Raw genomic sequence first — 16,953 nt, 5'->3', positions numbered from 1 at the left:
GGTTAATGATCTATCAACACTGGTCTATTAACACTGTTATCTTGCCGGTTAGTTCAAGGCTGCCTAGGGAAGCAGGAAGTGTAGTTCTAAGAAGTAATCACTGGATGCAGAAATGCCATGGATTCTATGGGGATTATCTGGCCTGCCAAATGAACCCCCAAGAGGAAGCAAGGAATGGTAATTCCAACTTTCCAGCAGGGGTGTGTCAGGGTTTCAGCAGACTGTCTCTCTCAGTTATTAGGCTTTCAAGGTGTGTGATACTTGGATTACCTGCCTCAGAATCACCTGTGCTGCCAGTTAAGAATGCAGACTCTTGGGCCCGGTCCCAGTCCCACTTTGAAATCAGAGTACCTGTGGTTGGGGTGTAGGAATCTGTATTTAAATAAACTCCCTAGAGGATCCTTATTTTCATTAAAGTTTGCAGACCTTTACCTGCCATTCTCAAAAGCATACAGTCAGTCTAGGGGAAGACAATCGTGTACGCAGCCAGCCAGCCAGCCAGCAGAGCCCCATTTCTGAGAATGCCTACTTCTCCCAGATGTATGTGCATGGGGATAAGGACCCAAAGAGTCTATCGACCCCAAGGAAGTGAACCAATGACTCAAGCTTGGTTCGTCAATCTATAGAGGAGAGGAGAGAGGAGAGATGAGTGAGGCTGTCTCTGAAATGAGCACCCCTGGTTTTCCCAGAGGACACTGGTGTGCAGGAAAATACACGTACAACAGCCAGACTGTCTGTCTGTCCTTTTACAGGTGATGCAATCACCTCCTGCAAAATGAAAAGGGATTTTTCTCCCTTTATGGGCTGAAGGCTCATCACCCCTGCTCCTGTCTTTCTTATTCTTCCCCTTCTTCTCTTAATTTCTCAGTTCCTTTGAGGGGAAAGAAAGCAACCAAGTAGTTCACAGAACCAAAACCAAATTAGTTTCCAGAGTGGATCCAGTACAAACACATCAACCACACTTTCACTGGGGAGGCACAGACCACCAGAAAGCAGATGTGCATTTCTTACAGGCGAGTGGCAGGATGTTACACCCAGGGCTGGTTCACCATGCCATGTGAAGGCGACACAAAGGTTATCTCAAGTACAGAATCAAGAGGGAGGTGGGTAGAGATCAGGCCTGCACATAAGGTGAGGGAAGACTAGATTTGGAGGTTTCCAGCCTTTCAATGGATTTGGAAAGTAAGGGCAGAATCTCTGCCTTGCTTTAGCTCTAAAGAATGTGGCCACCTTTGGTCACTGACTGGGGAAACCCAGCTACCATTGTCAAGGATGACAACGGCTTTCCAAATCTTGTTGGGCTAAACCAGGCAGAGGCTGAACTCTGTACTGCCCACCTAGAATACTGCTTTTAGCCCCCCACCCCAGCCCCACCCTCATCATCTGAAACTTCCAGGACCAAGATAATCTACCCTTTGCCAGAGACAAAGGCTTTTCAAGATCCCTGTCCACAGAGTTCTTGGATTAAAAAAATAAGACTTGAAAGGCAAGTTTTAGAATTAAGGGTTGAACCGCTATCAGCATGGCTTGAGCAGCTGTAAATGGAGAGAAGGTGAGTCTCCTTCAGGGTGGGCTCACTCCTTCTTGGTGTGTTCCAGGACGCGATAGGGAACCCCAGAGGCGCTTCTAGAGCCATGTTCTTCCTGCATGATGGGCAGTGTGGCGGGAGCGTAGATCTCAGAAATGTTGTCATTGTTTTCCAGGGCCCCGTAGGAAAAAGAAGCTTTGAGGTCAGGCTGGACGGTCATCCCTTTGTCATGCATGTTCTGCATACCTGAAATGAAATCCATTTCCCCCAAATCATTATGCAGTGGGGCCAAAGGAGGCTGCATCTCATCCTCTTCTATCCCACCACAGACTAATCACTGTGCTCAGGAGCTAAGCATGTGCACTGTCAACTTCCTGAATGGTTTGGATTGAACAAAAAAAGAGCGCCCATAAATATACACTAGAAACGTTATAGTTGCTAAGCAACAAAGGATGAATCTTCAGGAAATATGCACACAGACCAGCCACTGTCAAAAGAAACCATTGGCTTAGAATGAGGTGGGAATGTCCGGGCCACAGGGCAAGTGGAACCAGCACTGTGTTTTGAACGTGGTAGATGCCAACACTTTTTGCTGAATTAAATCAGGATCCAGAAAACTTCATTATACTGTTGAGAGAAGACGATAACTCTTGTGTCATGGATACATGACGGTGACACATGTATTATGATGCTCAGAGGGAGAGGTTTGACATTAACATCCTTGATCCACATATGGAGTAAGGTGCGATTTTGCTTATTACCTCTGGGCACATTGATGTCGGATTTCTACTTACATTTGAGGGCAAAGACTTTAGTCATTAATTCCTTTAAATGTATTCTACAATTCCCTTAGCCAAGTAGGACCTGGCCTCCTCTGAGGCCAGTTCTTTTCCTGGTAGGGAATTAAGACCCTTCAAATTCTCTTGCCCCCTGGTTGAGTAATAAAAAATCTGAATGCAAATTATCTTCCATGAAACCATGATGATAATAACAGCTGACATCTGACTGCTTCCTATGCCTGACGCACTGGGCTAAGTGCTTTAAATAGTAATAGTAACAACAACAGCAATAATGATAATGGCTGACGAGGACTGAGCATTTAGTTGGTGGCAGACACTGTTCTAAATAGTTATAAAGTTTTATCTCATTTGATTCGCACAACTATTGATTAGGAAAATGAGGCAGTTGGAAGTTAAGGGACTTGCCTGAGGTCGCCAAGCTAGCAAGTGGCAGCTCTAGGGTGCAGACTCAGGTGGTTTAAATTCTGAAGCCCACACTCTTAACCAGAATGCTGTGTGGGCTCCCTATAGACCTTAATCCCCCCAAATCCTATGACAGAAATATGCTACTATCCTCCGTTTCCAGATAAGAACACAGAGATTCAGAGAGGTAAAGTAACTTGCTCAAGGACACACAGCTAATGAGAGACAGAGCTGGGATTTGACACCAAAGCCCATGCTCTTATCTACTCTGCAAATGGCCAGGGAAGACCCCATCTGTGGAAGGACCTTTGCTTCCACATTACACAAGCCTTGGCTGATGGGAATTTGAAGGGTACAGTTTAAGAGTCTGTGGTTTAGATTTTGGGGAGGGAATTGGGAGGAGATGAGGGGATGCCTATTCCTCAGGGAGAACAGTTGGCTTACCAGGCATGGTTTAGCTTTGTCAACGTTCCCCAGCCAAAACCCACCAGGAATATACCTATAGTCTAACAAATTTGGGTTTCTTGACTCATTTCAGTGAAGGAGATGTACATCACGGGGAGCTGTTTCAGTAAGAGGGTATTAGAAAGGACTTACTACAGAATTTGGGTTGTGTTAGGTGATTTCAGGAGGGTTTAAGGAAGCAGGGCTTTGCTTTGGATGAGATGCTGTCAGGAAGTGGGGATAATTCTATAACTGGGGATCTTAATGATTGTTATCTAGAAGGAAAGAAGACTAGATGGAGACTAAAGCTGTGATTGGTAAAGCAGCAGCAGCCACTCATGGGAGGGGGATGGTTGATCTTTTTATGGTTTGGACCATGTTCATGTTTGTCTGTGTTTGGACATGACAATGGCATGGTCCTGTTTGTGTCTTGATCCATCACAGTCCCAGAATGACCTTGTCTGCTGTTGATGTTCTGTGAAATGGTCTATGTTCAGCCAGGAACACCAAGGCCCAGCTGTGAGAGCCAGCCCAGCTCCTCGCTGTCAGGGACTGTTTTTCTCCTTCTCATTTTCTAAAAGTCTTCCAGGTGCTAGAATTATTTCAAGCCTCTCCTAATTGTGACGTGTAGCTAATTTTCGGAACTTGAATGCCTCTTGAACCGTGGCTACTAGTCGGTTGTGAAGATATCAATCTGGTTAGACCCAAAGCCAGAAAGGTCCTGATGCTGACCAGGGAAACCGAGCAGCTGGAAAAGCGTCTCTGTCTAAGAGTTTTCTTCTTCTTGTTTTACCTGGCATCAGGTCAAACAAGTGTTCGAAATTTTCAAAGTCTTTTTTCAAGTAAAAACGAAGTGAAACCAAATTCAACCAGGCATCTACCAGGTCCCAGACATTGTGCAAGGGGCCTTTAACATATTATCCCACTACCCTGGGAAAAGGAATCCCAATTTACAAGTGAGGGTCAGAGGCCTTGGGAGGTCCAGGCACACGCCCAAGGTCACTCAGCAGGTAGGTGGTTGAGAGCTGGGATTTGAATCCAGGTCATCTGAACTCCAAGCCCATGCTCAGCTTCAAAGTACAGAAGCCAGGCCTACTCAGAAGTCCTGTCGTGCCACGGCACGAGGGCAGGTCTCCTTTCTCCAACATCCAACTTCCCACCGGTCACAAGGCACAAAGAGGAAGCGAGAGCCACGTCCACAAACAGATCACAGAACGCGGATACCTAAGATTACCTTAGGTTACCTTCTATCTTCTACCAGAAAACACATCTGTATATACGCAAATGCAAATACTTATATAGATGTATACACATACACGGTTTATAAACACACAAACACACATGTACATACACATACTTGCACAGAGTTGACACCTCACCTATCTGGAATTCAGCTATCCAGCGCCCTCATCTATCCGGAACACAGCCGAGAAACAAGGAAGTAAGCAAAAAAGGCATCTGAGCAGCCAGATTAGATGTTTCAAAAGTTCATGCACTAAAGCTCATGCACTTAACTCGCAGGAGAAACCTTAAGGCCCCAACTCAGAGCTTATTTATTTTAATTTTATACATGATTCAAACAACTTGGGTCGAATGAGAAGATTGACACGGAGCTGCTATACACAGGCAGGCTGGTAACAGCAAGAATGACAGACAACAGCTTAATAGCAAGAGATGAGGAAATAATATAAAAAGTAGACACATAAACCCTGGGGCCATTTAAATCATGGGCACCTCGGTCAGCCCTGAGAACACGCCTGCCTCCCGAGTACTTTATTAAGTAGTACTCTACTCCATCACTGTGATTGTCTTTTGCCCACAAGACTGTCTTAATGGAGGGCGGGAGATTATGCTTTGGAGAGAGTTCCATCTTCTATATCTAAAATAAAAATTAAATTTGAGTTAAAGAGTGAAAGCTAGTGGCCGCTAGTATCCTATAGAATTTAGGTCAGCAAATCTAGATGGGGCTGCCCAACATCTTAACTTTCTCATCTGAATCCCTTGAGGCTGGAAAGTGCTCTCCAGTTCTCTACAAGCCCCATCACTCCCTTTTGTGCAGTACTCAGCTGATTCACACATTTATGTTCCTGCCATTTGAACTTGTGCTTCTCAGTGTGAACCCTGAGCTCCCTGGGGAAACAGGCTCTCCAAAACAATCCACTCCCTTGTGGAATCTAAGGAGTGAGGTTATAGTATTTGAATTTCATTCATCCTATTTTCCTTCCCCTCTCTGATCATTCCATTCCACTGAGATGAACTGGGTTTTTCCTTTTGCAGGCATGAAGCCTGGTGCTGCAGATCATAATTATAACCAGTGTGAATCAGGATTGTCTTTAAAAGATCCCCAAATTGACATGAGAACTGGCAAGATGTGCCCAAAACCAATCAAGGTGCCTCAGCCATTGCCTCCTCTTTTGCAAACTGAGATCAAACAAAAAACCAAAAAAACCACAAAAAACAGAAACAAAAAAAAAGAGAGACAGTCACATCATAATAGCACAGCACACCTTCCCTGCACCAAACCCAGAGGCTGGTTGTCTCTTTTTAAACAGGAAGTAGCAGTCATTCTCTGTGGATGGGCTGGCCAGCTGGATTTGAATGTTACCTGGCATGGCATCCATGGAAATGTAGGGCTCAAAGGGAATGGCCTTCTTCCTGTTACGTGTGATTAAGAAGACGCCCAAGAATGCGATGAGGCACCTGGCGAACACAGACGAAGAAGAGAAACAAGGCCAGAGTGAGGTTGGGAGGGATGCTTTCAAACGTGGGTAATGGGAAAAAGGGGAAAACAGGGTGGCAGGCTGCAGAGGTGGGCTCACTGCTGAGCGGCCCTGAGAGGCGGCCGGGCCTGGGATCAGCAGGAAGCCGATGCGAGATGAATAATAACAGCCCGTGCAGCCCACACAAGCCTCAATGAGAACAAATCAGGCCATCCTCGGCCAAACCCTCACCTCCACTTACCCTGCATCTCAGAACCCTGCCTTTAAAGATTTTTTTGTTTGTTTAATTAAAAAGTTCTTTATAGCCTAAATTCAATCAATACAGGAGCAGAGAAAGTAAAAATTAGAAAGTAAAAATTAGAAAGTCCCTGCACTCGCCCCCACCATAGGTGTCTATTCTTCCAGAGTCGTTTTTTGTTTTTTTCTTCTCTCCAGAGCTTAGATAAACAAGCATACTTTCTGAAAACTGAGGTATAATTTACAGGCAATAAAATGCACAGTCCCTAAATGTGGAGCTCGATGAATCTTACCTGTGTACACACTCGTGGGATCACCACCCAGGTCAATAGAGAAGTCATTTCCATCCCTTACCCCCAGAAAGTTTCCTGTGCCCCTTCCCCATTCAGGCAGACCCTTCCCCAGAGGAAACCACTGTTCTGATGTCCACAGAATCGATTGGCCTGTTCTTCAACTTCTTGTGAGTTAAACAATACAGCATGTACTCTTCTATGTCTGACTTCTTTCACCTGATAAGTGTTTTTTTTTTTTTCTGATAAGTGTTTTTAAGATTCATCCACTTCATTGTGTGTATTAGTAGTTCATTATTTTTTTATTGTTGTGTTGAACGCATTATCTGATCCATTGTCTGAATATATTAGAACTTGTTTTCCACTCTCCTGTTGTATCCAGTTTGGGCATATTATGAATAAAGCTACCATAAATATTCATGTACAAGTCATTCTGTCAATATATATAACTAATTTCTTTTGGGTCTATATCTAGATGTGGAATTGCTGGCTCATAGGGTATACTATACATTTTAAAAAATGTAACTTTTTTCATTCAACGTATCCTAGACATGGTTCTACGTCAGTACCAATAGACTGACCTCAATTTTTCAAAATGGCAGTATGGTACTTAATTATATGAAGATAGTGTAATTTCTTTAACCTGTATTTTACTGATGGGCATTTAGGCTGTTTCCAATTATTTGCTTATACAATTAATTTTTAAAATAATAAACACCCTCATACATGTGTCCTTACGTCCATCATTTACTTTTCCAAGATAAATGATTAGAAATGGAAAGCTGCATCAAGAAGCATGCTCATTTAAAAATTTCACTGTTATTGCCAAATTATCCTCCCACATTAAAGAACTTCTCACACTGTGGCAGAGAGCTGGGCTCCTATCCTTTTGCCAACATGGGACGTTACCCCTCCTGTTAGTTTTTGCAAAATGATGGCATCTTGTTTAGCTTTAGTATACATTTCTTTGATCTGAGGTGAGGTTGAGAGTCTTTCATGGGTCAAATTGTGATGTGTTCGAAATGACAAGGAAATTAAAGCCCAAAAGAGAAGAAAAGAAAAGTAAAGCCCTTTGGGGAATGAAACGCTCACCTCTGGGGACAAAGCTCCCACTGCCAGCTGCTCCTCTGGCTCTAAGGGACTGCCTGAGAGGCTGGAGCAGGGGTGGGGAGAGAGGCACAGCCTGCCTGGAATTCGGGGCCAGGGAGCAGGATGGGACTCACCCCAGTGCAAACATGCAGACGTGTAGCACGTCCTCCCCGAGGAAGTCCAGGTAGAAGATGGCGCCTGAGCAGCAAAGGATGGAAAATGCGGGTGAGCTGTTTTCAAATCACCCACCTGCCAGTCTGTTTAGGATCTGGCGAAGCTCCCTTCCCTACAGAATACCAAAGGGGTCCAAAATACTATGACTGCACCTAGTAAGAAATTAGCAGAATGGAATAAAAGCCATTTGGGGGGAATAGACTGTCTTCTCTTTCTCCCCCACCTAGGCCCCTCTTACCTCCATCTTTTTTTTCTTAACTTTTTATTTTGAGATAATATTAGATGCACAGAAATAGTACGGAATTCCCACGTACCCTTTGCCCAGCTTCCCCCAGTGAAACGACACTATGAGCTACACTAGAGACTTACCAGTTTTTACACACCCCTCTCCCTCATCTTTCTTTCTTTTTCTTTTTTGTTAAGTTTTTATAGGAGTACAGTTGATTTACAATGTTGTGTTAGTTTCAGGTGTACAGCAAAGTGAATCAGTTATACATATACATGTATCCACTCTTTTTTAGATTCTTTTCCCATATAGGCCATTACAGAGTATTAAGTAGAGTTCCCTGTGCTATACAGTAGGTCCTTATTAGTTACCTATTTTATATATAGTAGTGTGTATATGCCAATCCCAATCTCCCAATTTATTCCTCCCCTCCCCTTTACCCCCTTGTAACCATAAGTTTGTTTTCTACATATGTAACTCTATTTCTATTTTGTAGAGAAGTTCATTTGTATCTTTTATTTAGATTCCACATATAAGTGATATCATATGATATTTGTCTTTCACTGACTTAACTTCACTCAGTATGACAATCTCTAGGTCCATTCACGTTGCTGCGAATGGCATTATTTCGTTCTTTTTTATGGCTGAGTAATATTCCATTGTATATATGTACCACATTTTTCCCCCATCTTTCTTAAGATGGAAGACCAAGGCTTCGTGGTTAAGCCGCCGGAGCTTTCTAACCTCATGAGACTGGCAGATGTCACACCCTGCAGTGTGGCAGTGCCACAGGCCTGCCGCCCTCACCCTGCAGCCAGCGTCTGTCTGGACCCACTTCACACCCCACCACCCCGACCCTGCCTGGAGCTCCTGATTCCCTGCCTGACTGTGGACTCAACCACGGTGTTTCTATTCCTTTCAATCTTGCCTGGACCGAAGCTGTTGACCATGACTTAAATCTCTGCACGAGGTTAGCTTTCTGGCTGCTCTGGGTCAAGCCCCACTCAATCCTTGGTCCCGCTCACGGCACAGGCCCTGGCAGGCTGTGTGCGCTCTTGTTCTAACCTCTGTGAACACCAGTTTGGGCACCACTTGTCCAAGGTGCAGTGCGAAATACATGGCTTTCCGGCTGGGCCTTCCTCAAAGGGAGGCACACTGGTTCTTACTGGTCTTTTTACTCTGAAAATCTTAGTCACCATTGCCAGTTAAAAACAAACAAACAAAATAACCAACACACACACACACACACACACACACACACACACAGATATGCTTGCAGCCTCTGAAGCCACCTCAGGAAGAAAAAGAAAAAAAATAGAGGGGTGGAGTAGAAGAAAAGGGGAATGTAATAATGGTGATGATCACTTACAGAGCACATGTTATGTACATACTCATGATCTCTAAAAATTATACAGAAGAAGTGTGTGGTCACTTGGCCAGTGGAGGCTGTGGAGTTAGCAGATGATGGTAGAAACTATTAAAGAAACCTAACACAAGCAGTACAAGGTAGGGGACATTTGGACTATACATATTTCAATTCTAGGAGGAAAGTATTATTACTCCCATGTTATGAATGTGGAACTGAGGCTCAGAGAGGTGAAGTGATTTTCCCAGAGCTACACAGCTCCGTGTCTGTGCTGGGGTGCAAACCTAGGCCTCTCTGGCTCTAAATCCTGCGCTTTCCCCACAAAACCATCTACAACTGTGACGGGCAGAACAAGTCAGCAGAATTGGCCTTCTGACAGTGGCAGTGCCCCTTCCCTCCACACTGGGGTAATGTCCCTGCTGTCAAGGTAGAAGACAGAAATCTTGCGACCACACCCTTACCTGCTGTGATAGCCACGGTAGTGGAGAGAATGTAGCCCACACTGGCAATCAGAGAGGAGTCGTACATCTGTGAGGCCTGACCTAAAAACCTTCAACACAAAAGCACTCTGGTCAGTGGGCTGTGGGGATGTCGGAAGGCCGAGGTGAAAGCCGATGACCGCAGGCTTGGTCTGAAAATACGAAGATGAGGCATGAAGGAATATTCCTTGGGATTATAAAGATGCCAGCCTTGTGTGTCTCCTGGGCTGGGGTCCACGCTTTGCTCCTATTCTTCCTCTGGACACACAGCCTGAGGCCCCTCCCTCTCCCCGTCCCACACCTCTGACCACACAGTTCTTATCACCGCAATGCCCTTCTCCTCACCTCTGTGTCCCCTGCTTCCCCTACCCACTAAAAAGCCATTCCTGGTCCCTTAACACTCCAAGAAACTCCTGTAGCGCTTATCATGTCCTGCCTCGTGTTGTAATTATTCTTTTAAACAAATTTTCTTCTTAATTCAACTCTCACTGCAATAAATATAGGAAAAAGAGAGAGAAAATTAGTCACTCCTAATCTCTCCACCTAGGATAAACACTCCATCATTTAGGAATATATTCTTTGTCCATTCTCTGCATAGCATTTTGGTTATTGTTGCAACGTTCCTTACACCATAACACACTTCCCACCCAACTGTAATCGTCGGTTTACCCGGCTGTCCTCGGACCAGGGCTGTGAGCACCTTGAGTTCAGTGACTATCGCTCACGTCTCTGTACGTGGAAGGCCCAGCACGGGCCGGTACACAGCAGGCCTCGATGAATGTGTGCTGTGTGAGTGAGAAGCTTCCCGAGGAGGGCGGGGCAGCTGATCATCTTTGTAAGCCCTGGAGGGCACAGCACAGAGCCTTGCATTAGGCAGGGGCTCAGGGGTGATGACCAGAATCACTGTAGGAGGACTAAGCATAGTCATAATCAACGTAATAATAGTAACAAAAGTCATAAAAGAAGCTACTATTTACTGGACGCTATCCTGTATCCTACTAGAGTCTGCTGCGATTCTGTTAGGTAGGGGCTGTTGTTATTGTCACTGCAGACGGGGAATCTGTGTCTTAGAGGAGCTGAGGAGCAGGCCTAGGGCAGAGGGGTGAGGGGCGCGGGATGGGGAGGGAGACAGACGCCGGGGTTCCAGTCTCAGCTCCGCCAGTTCCTGGCCTTGCGCAGCAGTTCCTTACGTGCAAAGTGAGGATGATATCATTGTCGTGGGGACCAAATGAATTCAAGTTCCTGTGAAGGCAGTGAGAGCACAGCTTACACTGGGCACCCGGGTGGCAGCGGTCACTGCTATGTTCCCCGCAGGCACCGCTGGTGGATGGTGAGCCCCAGCGGCTGGAGTCCAGGGCCTGACCTGTCCGGGGTGAACCGGCCCCAGGCACCACACTGAAACCTGATCTGTCCACCTTCCGTCCCCACGCAGGTTTGTCACATGCTCACCCAGGCCCCCTGCTGGGCACCGGATCTCTGATGTGAGCAAGGCCCAGGCCTACCCTCAGAACTGCTGCTTCTGAGGCAGAAACCATCGCCTTGCTCTTCTACTTGGAAAGATTTCTTGAGGACAAGAAAGTTGGAGACAACTTTCTGTCTTCCACCGGGCAGACAAATAGGTGCCTCACGGGGACGGCACAGCTTCTTCTGAGGCCCCGGAAGTGGGCACCTGCCTTGGTCCAGATGGGAATCGAGGCTGCCTCTGATTGCGCGGTTCTCACATTTGGAGGCAGAGGGAGAAATACATCCACTCCAGGCTTTTCAAGAGGCACGGCACCCCTCCATGTGATAACTCAGCAAATTAGCGACCCCACTCTCTCCACAGTGGATGCCAAACCCTGGCGACAGAACATTTGAATGTTCTACCTGCCCTACAGCTTCAAAAACAATTGTAATCAGGCCCAGAAGCTGGAAGAGACCTTTGTGGGGAGGCCCAGCAGGAAAAGAATCTGCAACTCACGCGGCTTGATAGATAGCAGTTGCCACCATGCACACGAACATGACGTAGAAGATGGGGTAGTCGAGCTGCAGGTTCCCCTGTATGGACAAGACGAGCATCCCGGCCACAGCCTTCACTGTCACCACGGTCATTGAGCCTGCAGAAGGTTAACAAGGATGTGTGGGAGCCTCAGAGACATGGGGGGGGGACAGTTTATAAACTCAAAGGACAAGGTGACCAAGATGCAGGGAACACGGGCAGAGCCCAGCCAGTGATTTACACAGTGAGAAGATCCTATTGGCATTGGTTCTTTTGTACCCTCCCGTAAAAGCAGAGAGGAAAGCAAAACCCCGAAGGGTACTTCCAAACGCCCTTCTAAACTCTACCAAGAAAGGGTGGTGAGTTCACTCTGAACTCCAGAGTGGCAGCACTGTGTCTGGAACACAATGCAAGGTCAAAACAATCGAATGTATAAATGAACTTCTTTTGAGTATCATTCTCACGGCAATCACAAGAAAAATGTGGTGTGTACAGAGCTCAGGAGTTTTTGTGTTGTTTTTTTGGTCTTTTAAAATGCTTACTCACTGGTATTTTTAAAAACATTTCTTTAGACCAGAGGTCTCCACATGTTTTGGAATGCATATCCCTATGCATATGTATATACTTTTCAAATATATATACATTTATTTATTTTAAAATTATAGTCATGTAACACTGTGCTTATATGGTATATACATCATAAAACATGTGTAGGAAATATATTTAAAAGGTGGAGATAAAAAATAAATACCAGTTCTAATATTTTTTCTTCCCATACACCCACCTCACTATGGAGACCACTGCTTTACCCAGTGCTGCAGAAACTTCTAATTCTAAACTGTTGGATCCCCCTGCCAGAGCAGGAATTAAAAGGAACTCCCAAGTATGGTACAAATGAAGTTCCTTGTTCTGGCTGAAATGTTTTGCTTTCCTATTTTTCTCAGCGTCTGCTCATTTTGCCTTCTCCTGCCAACAGCCCAGCAGACACAGAGGCTTCTGGGCCCCTCAGCTACTTAGACTACAGTTTTCAAACATCGGCAGGCAGTTAAGACAAGCACTTTCTCCAGGCTGTCCTTGTTGGTGAGGAGGGGGCAGAAAGGAATTGGCCAACGTGCCTCAGAACCTTCTGACCTTCCAACTCACCAGGAGAGAACGTTTTGGGACCGTGATCTTCCAATCCACTTTGCAAACAAAATCATCAAGGAACGGACCACTGAGTCATGCTGCAACAGGAATGAACCTCTACAACATGATGCTCAGTGGAAGAGGCCAGGGACAAACAGCCACATGGTGTACGATTCCGTTTATGTAATACGTCCAGAAAGGCAAATCCATAGAGACAGAAAGTAGATTAGTGACTGGCCAGGGCCTGGGAGGATGGAAAAATGGGGAGTGACTGCTAGTGGGCACAGGGTTTCTTTTTGGGGTGACAAAAATGTTCTGAAATTCGATGATGATGATGGTTGCATCCTCTATGAATATATTAGAAATCACTGAATTGTATACTTTAAACAGGTGAGCTTTACGGTATGTAAACTATATCTCAGTAAAGCTGTTAAAAAAAAAAAAAAATGGAACCCTGTCCTACGATGACATATCTGTGTGTTTTACGGCCTGTCACTGGAATGGGGGCTTGCTGTCGGAAGGACAGAAGGAAACAACACACACTGGGGACCGGTGCTCATCTCATTTAATCGCCTCTCCCCCCCGAGATCTGGGTGTTCTCTTAGGCCCATTTTTAGAGGACAGCGTGGCTGACACAGGGACAGTCACTGGGAGGTAGCGGCAGGGCCGCACCCACCTGTCCCTCTCCAGGAAGAAGGGGTGCTTCTCACAGCTCTACTTGGTAAATCTAACTCTATGTGGGGTTAGAGCCTCGCCCCAATCTGATTTAGGAGCCATTTCCCCCATTGCACCCATGCCTTTAAAAGGAAAAAAAAAAAAAGAGAGCAAAATTGAAATCAATTCTTGCCTTTGAATCCAGAATTAAGTCTTAACCTCTGATAGGTCTTACACGGACCCTTAGGGACTCACTTGTTGGAACCTGTTCCACCCCTGACTTCTCTGAAATAACCTCTTAACCCCCCACCCCTACCCTTACTCTGCTTTCTTCTTCGTCATTGTAATTGTCGCTGCCCAAACTTATACTATCTATGTATTTGTCAACTCGTTTACTGTCATTTCCTCCCTCTCGAATGGGTGGCACCCTGAGGGGACGGGTGTCTGTCTGGCCCACTGCTCTAGCCAGTTTGCAGCACCGCTCCCGGCACTTAGGAGACGCGGTATTTGAGCGAGAACACCGAATGCCGTCAGCAGCACGATGGAACTGACAAGGCCTGCGTCCGGTTAGCAGGGACCCAGCTCCTGCAGCCGCCGATGCAGAGGGCCCAGCCTGAGCCCGCCTCCAGCAGCTCCTGGGTCCAGATGCCACAGCTCAGTAAACAAAACCCACATTTCCTTTCGGTGCTCCTTAGTGGTGGCAAAACTCAATCCCCAGGACCCTCACTTACCAAGTAACGCCACCAAGAGGAGAATCACGACAATGTTGTTGGCGTTCCTCTCCTTGTAGAAGTACAGCAGCAAGCAGAAGAGAATGATCTCCACGAGCTACAGAGAGCAGCAAGGGGGGGGAGGTCAGCGGGGGCCACAGGCCACAGGCCACAAGACCAGGAGACCCTGGAGGGCTGGGCTGGAGTTTATGCTGCTGATTGCATCAGTCACAGGCCCTCAGAGTTGAAAGGGAATTGAAACATCCAGTATTTCCCAAACCGCTGATACATATCCTGCAGGAAAGCAGGGAACGCTGAATCTCTCTACTCCCAATTCTGAGGAGCAGTTCACCTCGTGGAGAGGCTCTGAGGGTGCTGTGCTGGCCTCAGGTCCACCCTGTCTTGGATGGTCAAGATTCATCAGGCTGAGCTGGTGTCCCATCTCACTGCTCCATGGTAACCCCCGCTAAAACTGGGAGTTGGTCAAAGAGGGAGCTGCTTGTTCGTTGAGGAGAAGAGCTCTTTGGTTAAGTATGTAAGTAGATACACCACTTGCCTGCTAACCAAGCCTCCACTGCGTGCAGCTTGGTAGAGTCGAAAAAAGAGGACTTCTGGAGTCAGGGAGGCCCAGTTATGAGCTTGGATCTCCTTCTAAACTAGTTGTGTGACCTTAGCCAGGTCACTTAAGTTCTCTAAACCTCAGTTACCTCCTTTGTGAAACAGGGAAAAGAGTTCTTAACTTAGAGGGCCATAATCACAGCTTGTACTTAATGAACTCATAAATCTGCCAGGCTCTATTCTAAGCATTTTATCTTTACTCAACTCACTAAATCAGCGTAATAATTCTATGAAGAATCCCAAGCTAGCAAATGGCAGAGCTGGGATTTGAACCCGGACAGTCTGGCTCCAGGGCCCATGTGCTTTCCCACTAGGCTACACTGCCTGCAGATGGGGGCCCAGTGCCTGGCGTTCAGAAGGTGCTCCATCAGTAGAATCTTACTAGACAACAGCAAGTTTGAAAACTCTGCAGTTTGAGAAGTTCCCCGCCTTTGCAGCAACAGCTTGTCCTTTCTATTCCTTAAAGGTCCAGACATTTGGCAATACTTTCCCAAGGAGTGAAGCCAGCCCCAGCCTCCAGCAAAACTAAAGCAATGGCTCAGCTCTGTTTGCCTATCCCAACCTCCTACCGAAGTTCATTTATCACAAAAACCAATGCAGAAACATTAATGGGCATTTTAAAAAGAAAAAAATTGTTCAATTCCTCAGAATTAGAGACCATAAAACACAGCTGCGTTCATTTTCCTGTTTCTTCCTGTCTTTGTCACACTGAATACATATTTTATCTACTTGTCATCACAGTCAAAGCACAGTTTTGTGCTGGGCCATTGTTAGTTACCGTAAACAATTTTCATGTTTTATGGAGTTGTCATAATTATCTTTAATTGTTGCAAAATACGCCATCAAGCAGATGTACAGTTACTCATCAACATTCCCAACTGATGTGCACACATTTGGGCAGGGGGGTGGGAGTGGCCGATCTCCCCACCATTCTTCATGATGCTTAAACACACGCTGGGAGAGCACTTGGCGTTCTATCGCGAGATGGCTGTATATGTGTTGGTGCTTCCTGATGGACCATGAGTTCTGTCAGCCTGTCTCGTTTAGTTTTTATACTCATGGTGTCTGGCACATAGCAGACACTCAATAAATATTTACTGAATTTGATTTGGCCAAATCTTTCCAGCTGGCAGCACTGCCTCACAGTGACGATGGAGGAAGCCAAACTGAATTGGTCACTGAGCATCTGTCACGTGCTGGGTGGACCTGACAGCCACCCCGGGTGCAGGGACCCCGCCAGTTAACGTATAGAGAAGGAGGCAGAGCATGCGGCTAAGTGCCTTGGTTACGGCTACACAGTATGTAATGGACTCGAGCCCAGGACGCTCTGAAAGAGAAGCCTGTGTTCTGGGGTTAAGTTTTTCCTGAAGAGGTGGGTCTCTGGCTCTGCCTGGCAGACACTTCTCCATGCCTACAGGTCAACGCTGGGGCTGGTTGGCGCTAGGGAGATGACACAGCCCCAACCTTGGGGGAATCTATCATCTGCCTCACGGGCAATCGGAGGAAAAAGGACGTTCGGGGCCTCTACAGCAGGCCCAGGCTGCTTGAGTCAAGGCAAAACAGTGAACACCTTCATTAGCAGGCTGTGGTGACACGTGAGGCCAGGCAGGCAGGCAGGCTTCAGGTCCAGCTCTGCTCTCACGGGAGTCTGAGCAAGTTTGCTAACCCTGAGATCCAGTTTTCTCATCCATAAAATGGGGAGAAAAACACTTATGTTATAGGACTATCGAGGGAGTCTGAGATGTGATGAAACAAATTTTCACACATTGAGGTCTAGGGAAGTCATTCTGGCTTATACATGATTTAACTCAGATTTTATGCTAACAGGGACTTCCTCGGTGGTGCAGTGGATGAGAGACTCTGAGCTCCCAATGCAGGGGACCCGGGTTCGATCCCTGGTCAGGGAACTAGATCTCATGTGCATGCTGCAACTTAGAGTTTGCATGCCAAAACTAATGAGCCCGCCTGCCGCAACTAAGACCTGGTGCAACCAAGTAAATAAATAAATATGAAAAAAAGAAGATTAAAATGGAGAAATTTAAAAAAAAATATGTTAACTAAAACGGCCTATTTGTGGCCTTTCAAACATACATCGTACACCTGCTTTAATTAT

At 46.2% G+C, this 16,953-nt stretch overlaps 1 protein-coding gene across 6 annotated transcripts in view; it reads right to left on the bottom strand.

Annotated features, from left to right (window-relative positions):
* Nucleotides 1–243: 243 nt before the first annotated feature.
* NIPAL3 (NIPA like domain containing 3) overlaps nucleotides 244–16,953 on the bottom strand; it is a 47,042-nt gene continuing 30,332 nt past the window's right edge. For 5 of the 6 annotated variants that reach the window (XM_036860875.1, XM_036860885.1, XM_036860913.1 and 2 more), the window contains 6 exons: nucleotides 14,244–14,340; nucleotides 11,716–11,851; nucleotides 9,738–9,826; nucleotides 7,645–7,708; nucleotides 5,780–5,874; nucleotides 244–1,774 (listed from right to left, as the gene is read on the bottom strand). In XM_036860875.1, coding sequence (XP_036716770.1) covers nucleotides 1,575–1,774; nucleotides 5,780–5,874; nucleotides 7,645–7,708; nucleotides 9,738–9,826; nucleotides 11,716–11,851; nucleotides 14,244–14,340 — 681 coding nt within the window. In that variant the 3' untranslated portion in view covers nucleotides 244–1,574. Of the gene's footprint in view, nucleotides 1,775–4,553; nucleotides 4,586–5,779; nucleotides 5,875–7,644; nucleotides 7,709–9,737; nucleotides 9,827–11,715; nucleotides 11,852–14,243; nucleotides 14,341–16,953 lie in introns of all 6 variants that reach the window. The other variant, XM_036860922.1, reaches the window with a different exon arrangement.

Source organism: Balaenoptera musculus, chromosome 1 (genome assembly GCF_009873245.2).
Source record: "Balaenoptera musculus isolate JJ_BM4_2016_0621 chromosome 1, mBalMus1.pri.v3, whole genome shotgun sequence".
NCBI lineage: Eukaryota > Metazoa > Chordata > Mammalia > Artiodactyla > Balaenopteridae > Balaenoptera > Balaenoptera musculus.
The sequence above is the reverse complement of the archived record's forward strand: the minus strand, read 5'-3'. Positions and strand labels throughout refer to the sequence as shown.